An 18855-nucleotide genomic window follows, 5' to 3' on the forward strand; every position below is an offset into this window, starting at 1 on the left:
TGTCTGTCGTTTTCTGATCGTCTTATTTACCATGAAGTCCACAAAATTCATCTGTCTTGCAGCCTGGGTCAACATGTCCTTCCTTTTCAAGGCTGAGTCTACTATACATTGTGCTCCTCCATTCCTCTCCACCAAGCTGGGTGGCTTCCACCTTTTGATGATGGTGAATAAATTCTGCTCTGAACATGCTGCACAAATCTCTCTTTAAGTCCCTCCTTTCACGATTTCTGGGAGTATACCCAAAAGTGGAATGGCTGGATCACGTGGTAATTCTAAGTTTAATTTTCTGAGGTCTGAGGACCGACCATATTGTTTTCCAGAATGGCTGCACCAGGTTATGTTCCCAGTGATGCCTAACATTTCCTCTCCACATCCTTCACAACACTTGTGTTTTTTTAAATTTTTTAAGTGATAATGAGCCTAATGGGTATGAAATGATCATCTCATTGTGGTTTTATTTGCACTTTGTAAATGATTAAGGACGTGGAGCATCTTTTCTTGGGCTCATTGGCCATATGGGTATCTTCTTTGGAGACATGTTTGCTCAAGTCCTTTGCCCATTTAAACAGTTTTGTTTGTTGTTGAATTCTAAGAGTTCTTTATATATCATGGATATTAACCTCGTATGAGAGATGAGATTAGAAATTTTTTGAGGCCAGGAGCCTGTCTCAATGTTCTTTTGATTTCCCAAAGCACGTGACACCCTAGTAGATGCTCAGTGAATACTCACAAAAGAATGGCCTCAAAAGGTGATAGGCCAGAAACCAGTTGAAACTAAATTTGCAAAACAAATATGAAGAACATTTTCTAGGCCTGCCCAAGAGCCGTTACCTCTGGGGAGAAGCCAGGAAATGAGTGAGCCAAGGATTACCTGGAGATGAAGAGGTGGGAGGGTAGAGAGTGAACAATTCTTGGTCTTTATTTGAAAGGACAGTAGGCCCAGTTCCCACACATCCCCTGCAACAGACACGCTTGAAGGTCAGCCTATGGGAGGTCAGGTGGACAGACAGAAAGTGGGAGAGGGCAGCCTTGGGGCAGGTCGGTACTGACCTGGGCATTTGAGAACCCCTCAGGATGTAAGGAGGCAGAGCACAGACCGGTGACAACTGTGCCCAAACATGTGTTCCTGGGGACCTGGGAGTTACGGACCCCTAGCTGGCAGGGGGAACCTGTGAATGACCGAATCCCTGACCTCTTAAACAGAACATTTTGGGGTTTCTCTATTTCCTGGGAAAACAACATGGTGATTTTAGGTTCAGGAAAACGGACTGCTGCATGTAAATGATGTCCACGGAGACTTGGGAGCTCTTCTTTGCGGGGGGGGGGGGGGGGGGGGGGGGGGGGGGGGGTGGTGGGTATTGTGAAGACACAGGAAATAGAATAGGGAGCCCCGCAAAGACCCAGGCTCATCGCTGGGGACTGGAGCAGCTGTGGGGGCAGCAGCCAAGGCCCTGCAGAGAGAGGCCCGCTCTCCTCCACGCCTGTGGGATGTTGAGCCTTCATCCTCGCTGGAGAGATGAGATGGGGTGGGCTCAATTCATTTTCTTTCTGCTTCAGTAGAACACCTTCTCCAGATATGCATTCAGGAACATCCCGGTGGGGTCCAGCTTTTCTCGGATAGCACAGAACTTCGAAAAGGCTGGGTACATCTTCTCAAAGTCCTTCCGGGTACAGTTGTGGGCCTGCGGAAGCAACCAGACATGACAGGCCTTGCTCCCTGGAGCTGGCATCTCAGCGGGGCTGCAACCCAGCAACCCTGAGTCTGTAGATTTGCATATGTAACACTCCTACTGCCAGGCACACGCCTGTGTGCACTCCCTACACCTGCACGCGTGCTTGAAAAATGCACCCCTAGCCACATGGGCACGCATGTGTACACACACACAATGTAAAGACCCAAGGAGATAGGATGTTCTGGGAAGGTAGAGGAAGGTGTTACAGTGTTAATGGGAAATGCCCCCTTCCCTTTGGCACCCCACAGTTAGAGAGCCTAGAGGGCTCAACTGTATTGCTAATTAGTAAGTCCCATCGCCTCTGAGAGCCTCTCAGTTCCCCATCTGTTAAAGGGGCTCACGGCCTCCTGCCTTACGCTGCTCATGGTGTTTCTATGGAATCAAATACAGTGAAAGAGGACAAATTTCTCAGAACACACCAAGGGAGTGGTCACCCAGTACAGTCACTGAGCTGCTGGAACGTGGATGCGGGGGGAAGCCGGGTCTGGGTAAGACGGCGGAACCCTTCCTTCCCATGACTTGCTCGGCACTCCAGACCCCAGCTTCTGAGCCTTGGGCAGACTGAGGACCAGGGAAGAGAGTTGCCCTCTGGGGAACCCCCAGCTCATCATAGTTGCCCTGCCAAGGGCCCCGGAGCCTCTCGCTGGCAAATCCTACCTTGGCCCAGTGAGGCCTGCCCCCAACCTTCTTCATGATGGTTTCATAGGTCAGCCAGTAATCCAGCCGGGGCACGTCCTTGCCGTAGGGCCTGGTGGGGAACAGGAGGAGGTGAGGCCCTGTCCCTGCCCTAAGCATCCCGCCGTGTCAACAAGGCACTGTCTTCGTGCCGTGCCCAGCATGCGGCATGTGGTACGGAGATCAAGCCGGTGGCTCTGCTTGAAGGACTTGGACGGCAGTAATCAAGCAACCTGAGGGGTCTTCCTCACTGCTCATCACCTGACGGATTTCAGAAAGTGTTGCTTCCTCTCACAGGTTTTATAGTTGGCATCTGAAAATTATCCTAAATTCAAATATACATACACACGCACACATCTTTATGGGGTAGCATATACATATGCCATTTTTTTAAATGCCGTGCAGTTTTTCATTCCTTTTTTTTTTTTTAAAGATTTTATTTATTTATTTGACAGAGATCACAGGTAGGCAGAGAGGCAGGCAGAGAGAGAGAGAGAGAGGAGGAAGCAGGCTCCCTGCTGAGCACAGCACCTGATGCTGGACTCGATCCCAGGACCCTGAAATCATGACCTGAGCTGAAGGCAGAGGCTTTAACCCACTGAGGCACCCAGGTGCCCCATCTTTCTTTTCTTTTTTAAAGCTTTCTTTCTTTCTTTAAGAGCAAGAGAGAAGAATGTGGGAAAGGCAGAGGGAGAAAGAGAGGAGAGACATCTCAAGCACACTCGCTGAGCACAGAAGCAGCCCTGTGCAGGGCTCGATCTCACAACCCTGAGATCACAACCTGAGCCAGTATCTAGACTGAGACACTTAGCTGACCAAACCATCCAGGTGCCCCTAAATATGCTGTCTTTTTGACAAAGCCTAGGAATCTCCGAATCCCTTCATTTGATGTGTGGAAAGCATGGCCGTATCACTGGTCGGTCAGTCCTCATGGCCCATCAGCCAAGTCAGACTTACTGGCAGACAAAGTCCCAGTCAAAACTTTTTAAAATTCAAATAAACACGATGCATACCCATGGCAACTTTCTCACTTCTCATCTGCATTCACAAGTAGGGAGAGGAGAGATAGAGGGACAGATAGATGAGCTCTGAGCCTTGCCAGAAGTCTGTCGGTTCGTGAGAGCAGCTGCCTCCTCCGTTCAATGCATCTTTCATAAACTCTCTTTTCCGGCTTTTCGGGACACCTTTCTGGAACCGTGCACTTTTTAATTGTCCCTTGGGCATCCTCTAGGTTTGATTTTTACAGGCTGGAGAAATACACCATAGTAAGATTCAAGCTGGGCAAGAGGGATGTTTTTCCTTTGCAAAGTCAGAGGAGGGGAATTATCAGTGAGAGGCGGGAACAAGAGGCAGAAGGAAGACACATTTTTCACAGGACATTTTCGAAGAGATTAACTTCTTAAACAGTGCATGTCCGTAAGCCTTATCCTGGAGACTGCCACGTATAACTAACTAGGAAAGAGGAAATGCCACCATGAGCCTACGTTGTCTGCACAGAGCCTGGAGGGGCTGGTTGGGATGGGCCAATGCAACCTGGCAGGCAGCTGGAATCAAGCATGACCCCGTCTTCCACTTAACCTAAACCTAGCTTCAGAATCCTTCTCAACACAGTGCTCCAGGCTCTCAGAACCACCGACCAGAGTAGGCACACGCGTCCCATGCCTTCACCACTGAGTAATGTCTATCTCATAAGAGGTAGCTATTCATAGTCACATGACCTACTAATCAATATTAATAATTCCATTAACATAATACCATAATTCACATGATTCACTTGCTATAGGTGTAGGAAGCCCAAGGAGAAAGAGAGACTTCTTCCTGCTGCCAGGATCAGAGAAGCCTCCCCAGAGACAGGAGCATCTGAACAGGCCTTGAACGATGGGTGAGGAGACGGGTCCTTGCAAAGCGGGGGGGTGGGGGTAGGGGGGTGGGAGGCCGCCTTGCACAGCCCACACCCAGCCCACCGCTGCGCCGGTCACCTGTACATGATGATGTTCATGTAGCAGCTGTCCCTCTGGAAGCAGGGACTCAGCAGGATGTCATCCCCGCGGGTAAAGCGGACCTCCACAGGGTAGTGGGCCACCATCTTGGGGTGTGCCTCCAGCATGGCCTTGAGTTCCAGCAGAGCTTCCTTGGTCTTCTCTCTGCACTCGGCCGGGGGAGTGGGCACAGACCTTAGGGAGGGGTCTCCTGGAGCCCTCACACAGGGCTCCACACAGCCCCCCAGCCCACACCCAGGGACGGGAGGGTTCTCAGCGCTGAAGGAGCTCCATGCTGCTGGCTGCTCTCCAAGTCCTTCTCATAGAACGGGGGCCTGAGAATGTGCCTCCTGGGGAGCTTCTCTGGCTCCTGGTTCAGTCCCAGACCCCCGCCCAGTCGCGGGTTCCCCTCAGGTTTCTGGAAATAGCTGTCCCACACCCCGGCCTCTTCTAATATCCTCTAATATCCCCCCCAGGATAGCAGTGCCCCAGCTCCTGAACAGAGATAGGGGCATCTCCTAAGCTGTGGGCACCATCATTTCCTTTTCCTGGAGAGAGACAAAGAGAGGGAACCATTCTGAGAGAAAGCTATAATGAGTTCCGGGGCTATGGACTTAACGTAGGTCCTCACTGGACGTTCCTCCCAAGGCAGAGTGCCTGCCCCTGGCATGCTAGGTGGGCTCTGTCCCCCGATGGACAGAAAGCAGGGGACAGTCTTTCAGAAAAACGAGCAGCTGGGCAGGAACCCCCACACTCCAAGCCCATATGCTGTGACCCACCTCTGGGCTGGAGAGGGACCGAAAGGAGAACAGAGGGGATTCCATGGCTGATGTCCCCTCAGAGGTAGAACGGCTGGGTACAAGGGTACCAGAAGGGGACTTGGCCTCTGGCGTTCCCCCTCCTAATGATGGGTAGGACTGGGAACGTGGTTTTTGTGCTAGGGCTGCAGCGAGGACCCAAGGGGGTCTCTTCGACCCTGACCCCCACAGCCCGGACGGCATAGCCCCTACCTGGGGATGGCCCAGTCCTGGACGTGCTGCTTGAAGCGACACTCGTAGGTGAAGATCTTGTGGCTGACGTTGCTGCACTCCTTCTTCCTGGTAAACAGGAGCCAGAAGAAGCAGCGATTGATCCAGCCCACGAGGCCTGGCAGGAAGGTGCTAGAGGGACAGCGCAGAGGGGCAATGAACAATCGTATTACAGGGATGCCTGGGTGGCTCAGTGGGTAAAGCGTCTGCCATCAGCTCAGGTCATGAACCCAGGGTCTTGGGACTGTGTCCCACGCCGGGCTCCCTGCTCAACAAAAGTCTGCTTCTCCCTCTCCCTGCTGCTCTGCTTGTGCTCTCTGACAAATAAATAAAATCTTAAAAAAAAAAAATCAGGGGCGCCTGGGTGGCTCAGTGGGTTAAGCCTCTGCCTTTGGCTCAGGTCATGATCTCAGGGTCCTGGGATCGAGGCCCACATCGGGCTCTCTGCTCAGTAGGGAACCTGCTTCCTCCTCTCTCTCTGCCTGCCTCTCTGCCTACTTGTGATCTCTCTGTCAAATAAATAAATAAAATCTTTAAAAAAAAAATAATTCTCCAGCATTTAGTGAGTCCTGGTGGTGTGCTTACAAACCACGGGCTAAGCTCCTTACAAACCTCATTCCCTACAGACTGCCGCTTCGCGGTCTCTGCAACTCGGACACCTTCTGGGGATACAGATGTCATTTCCACATCACCCTCCCAACCCTGCCAGAAGCTCCATGGGAACAGCTCACATGCGTGCCCCCACTCTGCTACTGAGGACTAGCTTTGTTTTCAGTGTTTGAAGTTTCTTCATTCTTAATTGTGGTAAAAAATACGTAACACGAAATCCACCATCTTAGCCATTTTTAAGTATAAAGTTTAGCCATGTTAAGTATATTCACGTTGACCTGGAGTGACTCTCTGGAATCCTGCAGAGCTGAAACTCTGGCCCCAGTAAACATCTCCCCACTGCCCCTCTCTCAGCCTCTTTCTGTCTCCATGAACTTGACCCCTCTTGGGGTCTCCCAGAAGTACAATCGTACAGTATTTGCCTTCTGGGATTGGCTTCTTTCCCTCAGCATCTTGTCCTCAAGGTTAATCCATGTTGCCGCCTGCATCAGTGCGTCAGAACTGCCTTCCTTTTTAATAATATACAGCATATTAATAATACGCCATTTTAAGTGAGACTGCATTTTGCTTATCCATTCCTCCATTGCACACGTGGGCTGCTTCCACCTTTTGGCTGATGTGAATAACGCTGCTGGGAACATGGGTGTGCAAAGATCTCTTTGAGTCCCTGCTTTTAATTCTTTTAGATACATACCCAAAGAGGACACAGGGGCCTGTCCCATCATCCCGTTCACGAGCCCGTTTCCTCCCCGCTCGGGCTCCTGTGTGCTGACTGGCTCTCCTCACGTTAGTGGCATAGCTTGTGCCTTTCCTGGAGTCACTTGAGCCTCCTGGTAACAAGGCTTGCCTAGCTTCTCCCTGCCTGCGGGTACCCTCTGCTAGGAAGCACCCTTACCACACTCCTGTCCTTTGTGGCATCCTTGCCATCTCATTTCCTGTCAAAAATCCATCTCAGCTGCTCAGAGCACCTCATGGCTGTTACAGATAAACAGTGGATTCACTTAGGTGGGGCACCAGAAACCACTGTGAGAAGGGAGTAAGCTCTACTGAACACCTTTCATGAAGACCCCATGTTGAATCCCAAACAACCCAACTGTTGCTAGCGGCTCTACTTTATATACGGGTAAACCACAGCTCAGAGAGGCTGAGCGATTTACCCAGAGTCACACGGCAGGAAAATGAAGGAGTGAGGACCAGAGTCCAAGGGCCCAAGCTGCCGAGTTTCTTGGGATTCAGAAAGGGTCCCCAGGTACCTGTTGCAGGGGTAGGGTTGGGGAAGGGTGTCAGCAGCTTCAAGGCAGATGCTCTCTGTTGTCTCCGAGGCCAGGGGCTATGGTGGGGCTCCCACTGGCTCCTGGGCGTGGGGCTATTCTAACCAGAGTTGCTGAGCTTGGCCTTGGCCCTGGCTCACCCTCCAGGGACCTGCTCCCAAGAGCCGGCCTTTCTGTCCTGGTCACCTCTGGCCACCAGCCTCACTCCTACAGTGGAACCCCACTGAACTCTTCAAAGACAGGCACCAGGCTTTTCAGTTGGCAATTTTTTTTTTAAGCCTTTATTTATCCATTTGACAGAGAGAGAGAGAAAGAGACAGAGCACAAGCAGGGGAAGCAGCAGGCAGGGGGAGCCCGACGCAGGGCTCAATCCCAGGACTCTGAGATCATGACCTGAGCTGAAGGCAGTCGCCCAACCAACTGAGCCACCCAGGTGCCCTTTTATTTGGCATTTCTTACACAGATATCTAGGAGCCTTCCCCCAGGTGCCAGGCACTGTTTGGGGCACTGGGGTCTGAGTGCAATGGGAAAGACAAGAGTCCCTGCCCTTGCCAGGACATGGTGAGTTTGGCTGTGAAGCAGCCATTAAACCACCAAGAACCAGCTGTTATTCCCTTATTGTTCCCACACCTTCAGGCCACAGCTTAGTGAGCACCAGAGAGCGGCCGGGGTGAGCGGGATGGACGCAGTTTCCCGAAGCAGCCAAACCAGAGCCATGTGGGCTGAACTCAGAGTCTGCCGAGCTCTCACAGAGCGTCCACTCGGGCCAGGAAGTGGTAGCAGTGATTCAGAGCCCAATTTATTTGAGTGCTCCCTGGGTTTGGGCTCCCCAGACACACACACATAAAGCTGCCGAGAGGCTGTGATGGAAGGTGGAGAGAAAGCCTGAGTCGGCGTTTCCACTCATTCCCATCCATATTGTGCTGGAGCGGTGGCTCCCATGCAGGCTTCCTCACAGCTTCCTTACCCCTCCCTGTGCAGACGCAGCGTATCCTGCTTCCATTTCACTCTCCTAACACTTTCCAGGCAGTTAGTCACCCCAGCGTGTGTCCCCTCAGGTGCCACCTGCAGCTCCATACCCCGGGGAAGGCCAACCCTTCCCCAGATCCCCGGATGCAGACCTACAGAGCCAAAGGTCTCAGCCACATCCAGGATGTGGCAAGAACTCCAGCTAGTTCTGCATGTCCTGTCATGGGTGCCACCCATGGGGGGTTTCTCTGCCCTTTTGGTAGGGAAAGATTTCTTAACAAGACACAGAAGTCCCCAAGGTGAAAGAAGAGATGGCCAAATTTTACTCAATTAACATTAAGTACATCTACATGTTAAAAAAAAAAAAAAGCCATAAAAGTGAAAGATGACACAAACAGGGAGATGTTGCAACACAAAAGCTGAGTGTTCAAGATAGACCAATAAAATCCTATGGAACAGTAAGAAAAAAAATGCCCACTCAATTCTTTAAAAGGGCAAAAAACATAAATAGGTGCTTCACAGGCAAGAAATCCGAAGGGTCCATAAAATGGAAAACTGGGCACTCTTCCTAGTAAGCATGGAAATAAGGACTAAGAACCACAGTAAGCTACTATTTAATACACATCACCTGAAAGTGTAAAAGCCTGACAATTCCAACTCTGAGCGGCTTGCGGAGCAAAGACTCGGACAGGGCTCAGCGGGGAAACTTGAGGAGGACAATTGGATGCACCAGGCTGAAGCTCCTCGGGCTCAATGGCCCAGGAATTTCACTCATGACAAAGTCTACTCAAGACAAATATAAAAAAGCACCAGGAGCAACGGTTGAGAATGCTCACAGCAATGTTGTTGGTAACGGGGGAAAAAAAAAATTCTAGAAACAACCCAAATACTCAAGTATGGATAAACACAACATGGTAAATGCCTCCAGTGAAAAATGAGTAATTCCAGCTATCCCTATCAACATGGGTCATTCTCACTACGGAAGCTGAATTACAAATTTATTATTTCGGGATTCATAAAACTAAAGTATAAACAAAAGCAAGGGAATGATAAGCATAAAGTTCTGGGTGGTGGTTACTTCTTAGGAACCCCTTGGAGGCTGTGATCTGGGACTTCAGGAAGACCATGCCAATTGTACGTGTCTTGTTTCATTTCTTAAGCTGCTGGTAAACCCGTGGGTGCTTATTACATGATTCTTTATACTTTTGTTTTCTGTATTATTTTGCATGTATAAAATATTTTTAAAAAATTATATGATGCCATCCCATGTCTTAGCTGAATACAGAGTTACCATTGAAGTCCCCTTAAAACCTTCCCCATCACTCAGCGTTCTGTGTCTGCCATGAACAGGCATAGCATGGGCCCTGAACATGAGCACAGCTTTTATTTTAGTTTAGCTTAGTTTATTATTTTTTTAAAGATTTATTTATTTGACAAAGACAGACACAGTGAGAGAGGGAACACAAGCAGGGGGAATGGGAGAGGGAGAAGAAGGCTTCCCACCAAGCAGGGAGCCCAATGTGGGGCTTAAACCCACTGGGATCATGACCCAAGCCGAAGGCAGATGTCTAATGACGTAGCCACCCAGGCACCCCATTAGCACAGATTTTAGGCTGGGAAGGAGTTAGAAAACAGGACGAGAGAAGATTTACATCATCCAGACATTGGTATTTTTTGAAAAGCTCCCCAGGTAATTTGAATGTACAGGCATGGTTGAAAATCACTGCTCTAGACCCAGGAGACACACCCAATCTACATGCATAAAGGCCAGTGTGTTGTTCTGATGGACCACATCCTCAACAGCATACAGCATATGCCGGGAAAAGGTACCCTTGCATTCCTACCTGACCCAGAGCAGGAACTCCAGTAAATAGAATCCAATGGCGTAGTCCCAAAACCAGTTGGCGCAGGAGGAGGGGGGCTGGGAAGAAGAATCTGTGATCAGTACAGGGGCAGATCTCAGCTGCTTTCCTACATATACGTATACGTATACATATCCTTAAACTTTAGTTAGTTAACATACAGTGTAATACTGGTTTCTGTAGAATTCAGTGGCTGCTTTCTGACCTATGCATCACAGTGTCCCCTTAGAGAGATATGTGTCCCAGGAGTAGCTGCCTGTGTGTGTTTGGGGGTGACCGACCTACCTACCAGTACAACTGAAAGCCTCACTTCTTGGTGACGCAGCCAAATCTCAAGCCCCTTTCATGTCATGTGTATTCATGTATTTCTGTATGTATTTATTCTGCACAAGACAAAGATGTGCATTGGTCCCTCCATACGAGCCCATGAGGCAGGTATCCAGCGATCATCCTTTATGAGCCCCATGCCAGCCCCTAACACACAATGAGTGTCACTGCTTTTGTTTGACTTGTCCCCTGAACATTCATCCCAAGGGATGGCTTCATGTTCTGCTGAGCAGCAGCCCATTTGCTAAGGACATGGGGGAGAGACAAAACCACTGATTCCTTCACCTGTCCAGTTGGGGGTGGCAATGATGGGGGTGTTGGAGGGAAGGAGGGGGTGTATTAGATGGTTTGTCCAGGTATACCCTATGTTATCGTAGCCTGTCCTGCCAATACTTCTGCTCCCCTCTCCCACATCTAGGCTGTGCCTTGACCTCACTCCCACACATCCCTACCTGTGGTCACCTTGGATCCTTACTGGGCCAACTCTCCTTCCTCCTTCCACCCTGCTTCTGTCCTCACATTCAGCGATGCTCACTCTTGCTTTCCCTCTCACACCTCACTGATCATCGGGACAAAGACAAATGTCAGCCACCCTGGGGACTGCAGGCTGTGTGTAAGGATGGGATGATGCTGTTGCTACCTTGTTGGTGTGGTCCTGGTAGATGACGCTGACATTCTCGCTGTGCGGGAACCAGAGGAAGCGAAAGTATTCGGATTTCTTGAGGTGGCTGTCCAAGTTGTTAAGAACCTGACCCCCACAGAAGGAGAAAGGGAAGACTGTGTTGGTTACAGGATGATGGTGGGGGAAGTACCGGGAGTCAGGGCCTGGGGGTGCATCAGATTCTCCCCACCAAGGAAAATACTTACAATTCTCCTAACAATGCCAAATGACATGGAATGTGCCTTGGGATATGCTGGACATAAAGATGGTCCTTTTTGCATGTTGACTTCCCCAAGTAGCTCAGAGGAAAGAAATGATTTGTCTTGGCTGGAACAGTTCTTAGCTATGTGACTTTGGGCAAGGCATGTAACATCCCTGTGCCTCAGGCTCCTCATCTATAAAATGGGACTAATCACAATACCCATGGCAGGACTGGTATGAACACCTAGAGTGTGCTTACCGTGGTGTCACAGACATGGTAAGCGCTGGACAGGTATAAGCTGCTGCTGTTGCTACCCTCACACTGTCACCACTGCCATCATCATCATCCTTGTCATCCTCATCCTTTATCCCCATAATGCCTGACGAACAGAAGAATCTTGCTCTAATATGACTCATCATTGCACTCCTAGAGATGATATCACAGAGCAAATAATGTCTCCCTAAAACCCTACAAGTAGATATAGGACAATTTCTGAGACTGGGGTAGCCAGACTGGAGGTTGACAGGGAGCTGGGAGGTTGAGGAAAGGCACCACTGGTCTTGGAAGAAGTTCTGATTTGAGCCCTGGTCTTCAGCTTACCGGCTGTAAACCTTGGAGGAGCCGTGTACCCTGAGCTTTGGCTTTCCTATCCATAACACGTGAGCATTTGTGCAATGAAATGACATAATCTACATCAAAGCTCCTAAGTTCAGTGACTGCCCTGTGGGAGGCGCCCAAGGAACAGTCTGGTTCTGGATCTGGTCAATGCTAGCACACACACACATCAATATACCAGTGCGAATCCCCCAAAAGTCCCTAGCTGGGACTTCCAGAAAGCCCTCTTGAGTGCCCTGGGTAGCATCTCTCCATCTATAGAATGACGATAGTAATATCTTTCCTTCCTTCCTTCTAGGGCTGTTGTGAGGATCAGGGGCGATCATGGATTTAAAAGTATTTTATAGGGACGCCTGGGTGGGTGGCTCAGTTGTTAAATGTCTTCCTTCGGCTCAGCACGGAGCCTGCTTCTTCCTCTTCCTGCTGTTCTCCCTGTTTGCACTTGCTCTCTTGTTCCCTCTCTCTCTCTCTGACAAATAAATACATAAAATCTTTTAAAAAAAATAAAAATACTTTATAAGCTGTAAACTCAACATGTGAGGGAGGGAGGACAGAGTGTCAGGAAAAACAGGAAAAAAAAAAAAAAAAGCTTACTGCCCAAACACATTGTGGGGAATTTGGTACTCAACATAGACCAATGACTGGATCCAATCATGGGACAATCCAGTGCCTAAAGAGGTTAGTGAGCTTTAGGAAGGATGGCCACATCCGATCAGGAAGGAAGGTGAAGTCAAGACGAAGCACTGAGATGAACCCATCTTGAACTTGAGTTTGGAGTGTCTGAGAGGGTGGAGCTTTAGAATTCTGATTCTTTGTTACAACTGTCAGGGAGGCCCCCTGATTTGCTAGCCAGTGCGTGGTACAGCCAGGAATACAAGGATGGGTTGGACGATTGCTACATTCAAGTGATGTGGCTGTCATCCTAACCCTCCCCCACCCCACCCTGGCTCCAGTCTGTTGGTCCCTTGTTGTATTTCTGCAAATGTCTCCCTAGCCTTCTCCTGTGACCCACTGCTGCTGCTGTGATATAGTCCACGCCCTTCTTAGCTGTCACCCGTATTTTTTTTTTTTAAGATTTTATTTTTTTGACAGAGTGAGAGATCACAAGTAGGCAGAGAGGCAGGCAGATAGAGAGGGGGAAGCAGGCTCCCTGCTGAGCAGAGCGCCTGATGCAGGGCTCCACCCCAGGACCCTGAGATCATGACCTGAGCCGAAGGCAGAGGCTTAACCCACTGAGCCACCCAGGCACCCCCGTCACCCATACTCTTGCACGGCCTCATACTAGCCCCCCTTTCTCATCTCCCCAGACAACATCTACAGAGAACATACAAAGCACAGCTCAGAAATCCCCAGCAGCTCTCTATCCTATAGAATAAAGCCCACACAACTTAGTTCAGCAGCCATGACCTCCATCCACAAACACTGTCTGATAAATAACCACTGGCCCCACATGGCCATTGAGCCCTGAAAAGTGACATTATCTGAATGGAGATGTGTGTAATTCAAATGCTCCTCATAAAGCCATCTCCTCCCATTCTAAGTGGCTTCTACATACACTGCATTCATCTCAGAACTAGATTGTCATTACTGAAGCATCCCTCTCTCTCTGAAATTGGGCAGCATTCTCTTCCAGGTCAGGGAATGTTTCACCCAGCTTTGGCTCCCCCTGCTAGAGCACAGATAAGTACAATTTTTGTAAAGAACCAGACAGGACATATTTCAGGCTTTGGGGGCCAAATGGTCTCTGTTGCAATACTGAACTCTGCTGTGGTAGCGTGAAAGCCATTACAGACAACACATTGACAATGGGTGTGGGTGCCAATAAAAGTTTATATACAAAAGCAGGCAGTGAGACAGATTTTGCCTGCAGGCTGTGCCTTCTCAACCCCTTGCCTTAGAGCTGCTGGCACAATGCCTTGCACAGAAAATGCTGGAGTACCCTATCACTCCTTATTAGAAGAGGAAGGACTTTCCTGCTGTGCTGAAGGCCCAGGAAAAGTTCGGGATGAAATTCCAAAGCCCCTGTCTCTATCACTTCCATCCTGATAGGGTGAGGAACCCATGGCCCACAGGATTCACATGTGGGGAGCCTCTGCGCAGAGCTAATTTTTCCCCTGGGAGAGCCAGGAACACAGCCTGTTGGCTTGGCTTGGAGGATGGGGCTGGGACACTGGGAAGAAGAAAACCACCCCGTCTCCTCCTCGTTGGCATCCCAGGCCACCCCCCTCTAATGCCCAGAACCCCAACTGTAAATGTAATAATGACGCCCTTCTCAGCTCTGGTGCCGGAATTCAGCTTCCTACACAGACGGGAGTGATGAGACTCAGGCCCTCATTCCATTTTGTGCCTCTCTCCTGACACCAGCCATTTGATTTCCTCCTTGCATAAAAGAAACAAGGCATATATTCCCACAACACACAACTGTAAGCTTCTAGAGGCATGAACCATGCATAATGAAGCTCTGGACTCTCCGTGGCCCCCAACTGAGCACCAAGACGCTGCTGAACGGTGGTGAAACAGTGACACCTCTGCCCTGCCAAACACACACACACTGTAAATTAAAGTCTCTCCTTCAGGACCCACGAACCATCCTATCTGGAGGAAGATGGTCCCTAGGATCATGGACTTCCTTGATCTGACTTGGGTCTCCTGGGAGCACTACCACAACAATTTGGGTCCCAGAAGAATCTCTCCCTTGGCACATTACAGGCATGAAGCGTTCTAGCAGATTCTTTCCCCCCAGATTTTGATGTAGTAGCACTGCTGAGCTGGCTTTTGAGAACTGGCTATCAGGCTTGGGAGCAGAGGGCTCCAAGTTGACAGGTGTGTGTTGGGGTTGGGGGTTACTCAGCCTCAGCAAAGTGGTTGGCATCTGGACAGGTTGGTGACACACTAAAACCAATCCTGCTTCCTGGGGCCCTACAGGAGCGGTGACAAGGCAGCCAGCTGTCATCATCACATCTCACTATGCTTTGGGTGGCATAAAGGGCAAAAAGGTTGACAACAATTTCTAAGATCTTCATGCCTTCTGAAGATGGGAGCAGATGAGGAAAATCCCAGGAAGGATGGATTTTTAATAAACTGCTGATCAACTGACCTTGAATTACCTTGCATTGAGCACTGCCTTGTATTTTGTGGGTGCTGGGGAGTAAGAAACCTCAGATAAATCCCTGCCCTCCAGAAACAAGTCACCAAGCAGCCAAAGGGAAGGGGGAACATTTCAAGAAGTGGTGACAATGTCCAGGAGCAAAACGGGTGACCAGCACCCCTAGCCTGGAAAGTAGAGCTTTGACTTGGATTTGGGGGATCCACACACAGCAGATGTTTCTAGGTAATATTCTGTGAGTAAAGTCAGAGCGAGGAGGCACTGGGGGTTCCTCTCTCTGAGGCTCTAAAGAAAAGGGCAGAGGGTTCACCTGTTGTGTTTCCTTGAGTCCTGACAACATCTCACAGGGACAGTGGAGCTCTTATTAGAGACTCCTCCAGACTCACAGTGTCAGCAAAGACACGGGGCTTCAAACCTGGTAGTCTGACTTGGAGAGATATTTCCAAGCTCTTCACCGCACCCCTCATGATGGTCTACTTGGGCTCTTCCAAAGTTCAAGACTAGAAGACCCACGGTAGGTATTTTATAGACACGTGCTGGATGGAAGGCAGGAAAGAGGAGAAAAGGGAAGGAAAGACATAATAAGGGAAGGAAAAGTGGCGAAGCAGCTAGTGTTCGAACTTAACTTTATGTGCAAGAAGCGACTGTCATTCTCCTTCGTCCTGGTTTCTGGTCCTCCTACTGCTCAAATGCTCCTCCTGTAGCCCAGGACCAGTCAACCTGGAGGGCTTGGCCATCAGGGACAAGCCCATGGTCAGACAGGACATGCGCTGCGGAGCTGCGCACATCGTGGAGCTGCCAACACAGAGCAGCAGCTTGCCACCCCCATGGAGGTGGGAGTTTCCTGGCAACCTAAATGGCCAAAAACAAGGAGTAGCTACCAATGCCAGAACAGGAGGCTGCCCTGTCTTCCTCTTGGTTCTCAAAAACTCAGGCCTCGTGAAGGTTAAGTTCACAAGGTTAGTTTTCCTTTTAGATGAGAGGGAAAACATCCCAGGCTGAGCAAGGGGAAGAAGCTGTTCTAATGACCATTTTCTGATCCTTCCCTCTGCTTCCATGGGTTTGTTTCCTTTGAGGGGAGCAAGGTCTGTGTTGTGTGGCTTTCCATATCCACTTAGCTCCTTTTCCTAAGCATTCAAAGCCTCTCGGAGGTGCCCTTTAAAGGCTGATTTGAGTGGAGAGAGCAAAAGCAAATTAAATATGGGGCCATCTATTGCACAGCCCCCTTGGAATAAATCACAGGGCTGCAGATGCTGCTGACCTTCTTCGGCAGTCCTTGTTTCTGCCTGTGCGAGTGTGGGGAGGGCTGTGGGCGGGTTCCACGGAAGCTGATGATGGGTTTCTCAGGGAGGAAGGCCGCCTCTGCATCAGTGGTGGGGGAGAGCAGCAGTCACCCACTCACAGAAAGGGGGTGATCCACAGAGTGCTTGTTGTCTCACAGACTCCTACTCCATGAGCCCCCTTGGGGTGAACTGGGGTCTATGTGGGAGCCATGAGGGGATGTTCCTTACAGGGCTCATGCCTCTCCTCAGGGGCAGGGCCCAGGCACTTCACCAGATGCTCCAAAGGAGAGAAACAGTAATGCCAGAGGTGACTCTTGCCTCCAGGGTGTGGCGAGCAGGTGGGGGGACAGCTTCGAATCCAAGTGCTGCTCCAACAGAATGTTGGAGCTGAGAAAGCTCTTAGGGGCCATCTGCTCTGACCCTGCTTTTAAAAGGTAAAGAAACTGGGGAGCCCAAATGTGAGGGATTTGCTCAATCAGGGCCAGACTTGGGGGGCTCTGCCTCCCTCCCCAGAGACCTTTCCTTACATCCTGTTGAGTGTTTATTGGTATGTGATTGTGTGTGTGTGTGGGGGGGCTACTTTGTCTTTTAGGAGAGCAGCTCTCTACTGCTATTTCTCATGTGTCATCACAACCTTTCAAAATCAAAGAAGTCAGGGGGCGCCTGGGTGACTCAGTCAGTTCTAAGCGTCTGCCTTCGGCTTGGGTCATGGGTTCGAGCTCCACATCAGGCTCTCTGCTCAGCAGGGAGCCTACTTCTCCCTCTTCGTCTGCCTGCCACTCCCCCTGTTTGTGCTCTCTCTCTCTGTCAAATAAATAAATAAAATCTTTTTAAAGAAAACTAAAGAAGTTGGAAGCTATGAGAACATAGCCCATTGCCTAGAGTCACTTAGAATTTTCGAGGATGTCATGTCTAAGTTAGAAGTCTCCATGTTGAGGTAAGTTGGAGGCAAAAATATCCTTGAGCTCTGGATAGACACAGAGGCCAGCCTGTGTGTGTGTGTGTGTGTGTGTGCGCGCGCGCGCACGTACACACACATGTGTGAGTGTGCTGGGGTAGAGTAGAGGCCTGAGCTCAGGCTCCCCTAGAATCAGGACTTGGCTATAATTACTATTAATCAATCTCAGCTGGGCCAGGGGAGGAGCAGAAAGAGAACAGACCAGGTACCAGGAGACGGTCCATCCACTCAGCTGTAATATCCTAGCAGGAACCTGGGGGCTGGTCCTACTGACAAAAAGCAGCCATTTTTTAAAAATCTCCAGGTCAAAACCTTCAGCTTAAAGTAACAAGTGGTGACCTATGTGAGAGGCAGGAAAATAGATTCAACTATCAAGCACATGACAGCCCCTTCCCGCCTGGAAGTGGTCTGTGCTGTACTTCCATCCCTTAACCTGCCCTATGCTCCACTGGAACCATCTCGCCAAGGTCAGCTACAACCTCCTCATGACCACACCGGTTAACACTCCAATTCCTCATGGAACTGAACCCCGTTGCCAGCTCCGTCCCGGACTCCTGGCATCCCTTGCCCTTGTGGCCAAGCTCTCCTCATTGGCTTCATTCCTCTATCACCCATTCTCCTCCGCCTCCTTCTTGACACCCTCCCCATCTTCTTATCCACTCGCTTCACACCCAAACCCACCCTCTCTGGGTGATCTTGCCTATCCTGTGACCACCTGGAGGGTGGACGACCCCTACTTTGGCCTGAACTGTATCCATTCCACATTCATATATCAAAATCCTAACCCCTAGGACCTTGTAATAGGACTGTATTTGGAGACAGGGACTTTAAAGAAGCAATTAAGGTTAAATGAGGTCATTGGATGGGTTCCAGTCCAACATGACTAACACCCTTGTAAGAAGAGAGTAGGACACAGATACACATAGACAGGAGACCACGTGAGGACATGCAAGAAGACAGCCGTCTATAAGCCAAGGGAAGAGTGCTCCGAAGAACCAACCCTGTAGACATCTTGGTCCAGTCCATGCTATTTGTTACCACGGCCCCAGCAGACTAACACAACCCCTCAATCTCTACCTCCAGCCTCTGCCTCCTGCCCGAGTTCTAGTACGAGCTGCCTTTCAATACCTCCACGTGAGGCACCTCAAACCCGAGTTCCCAGGCTAAACTCATCATCTTGCTCCCCACACCTGCTGTGCCTCCTTGGATTCTCCACCTCCATGGGAGCGCTCTTTCTGCCTCCCGCTTCTGACTCCCTCAACTCCACACTCAACTGCCAAGTCCTACTGGGTCCTCATCTTAAGTATCTCTTGAACTTGTGCCCTAAAAAAAAATGGGCTTGGCTCTGTATTTCAGCCCCTTGAGTACCTCTCCAGTCTATGCCCACTCTATCTCATTCTCTCCCACATCCCCCTCCCAGCTCTGACTCTGGTCAGAGCTCTCTCTGCCAGGCTCCCTTGGGACTTGGCGGTTGTTATGAACTACTTCCTTGGCTCCTGGCTGGGCCATCTGCACTGGCTACTGTCTCCAGTGTCAAGTCCCAGAGCAGGTTGCTTAGTCTGTTGGTTTGTTGAGGA

General features: G+C 50.0%; 1 protein-coding gene across 1 annotated transcript in view; it reads right to left on the bottom strand.

Annotated features, from left to right (window-relative positions):
* Window positions 1-901: 901 nt before the first annotated feature.
* Window positions 902-18855, bottom strand: part of LOC132013596 (L-gulonolactone oxidase) — a 31723-nt gene continuing 13769 nt past the window's right edge. Inside the window, exons 7-12 of the mRNA XM_059393590.1 lie at window positions 11094-11201; window positions 10109-10185; window positions 5398-5547; window positions 4388-4552; window positions 2391-2481; window positions 902-1682 (exon numbers count right to left, since the gene is read on the bottom strand). Coding sequence (XP_059249573.1) covers window positions 1554-1682; window positions 2391-2481; window positions 4388-4552; window positions 5398-5547; window positions 10109-10185; window positions 11094-11201 — 720 coding nt within the window. The 3' untranslated portion in view covers window positions 902-1553. The remainder of the gene's footprint in view (window positions 1683-2390; window positions 2482-4387; window positions 4553-5397; window positions 5548-10108; window positions 10186-11093; window positions 11202-18855) is intronic.

This window comes from Mustela nigripes, chromosome 1 (genome assembly GCF_022355385.1).
Source record: "Mustela nigripes isolate SB6536 chromosome 1, MUSNIG.SB6536, whole genome shotgun sequence".
NCBI classification, from domain to species: domain Eukaryota; kingdom Metazoa; phylum Chordata; class Mammalia; order Carnivora; family Mustelidae; genus Mustela; species Mustela nigripes.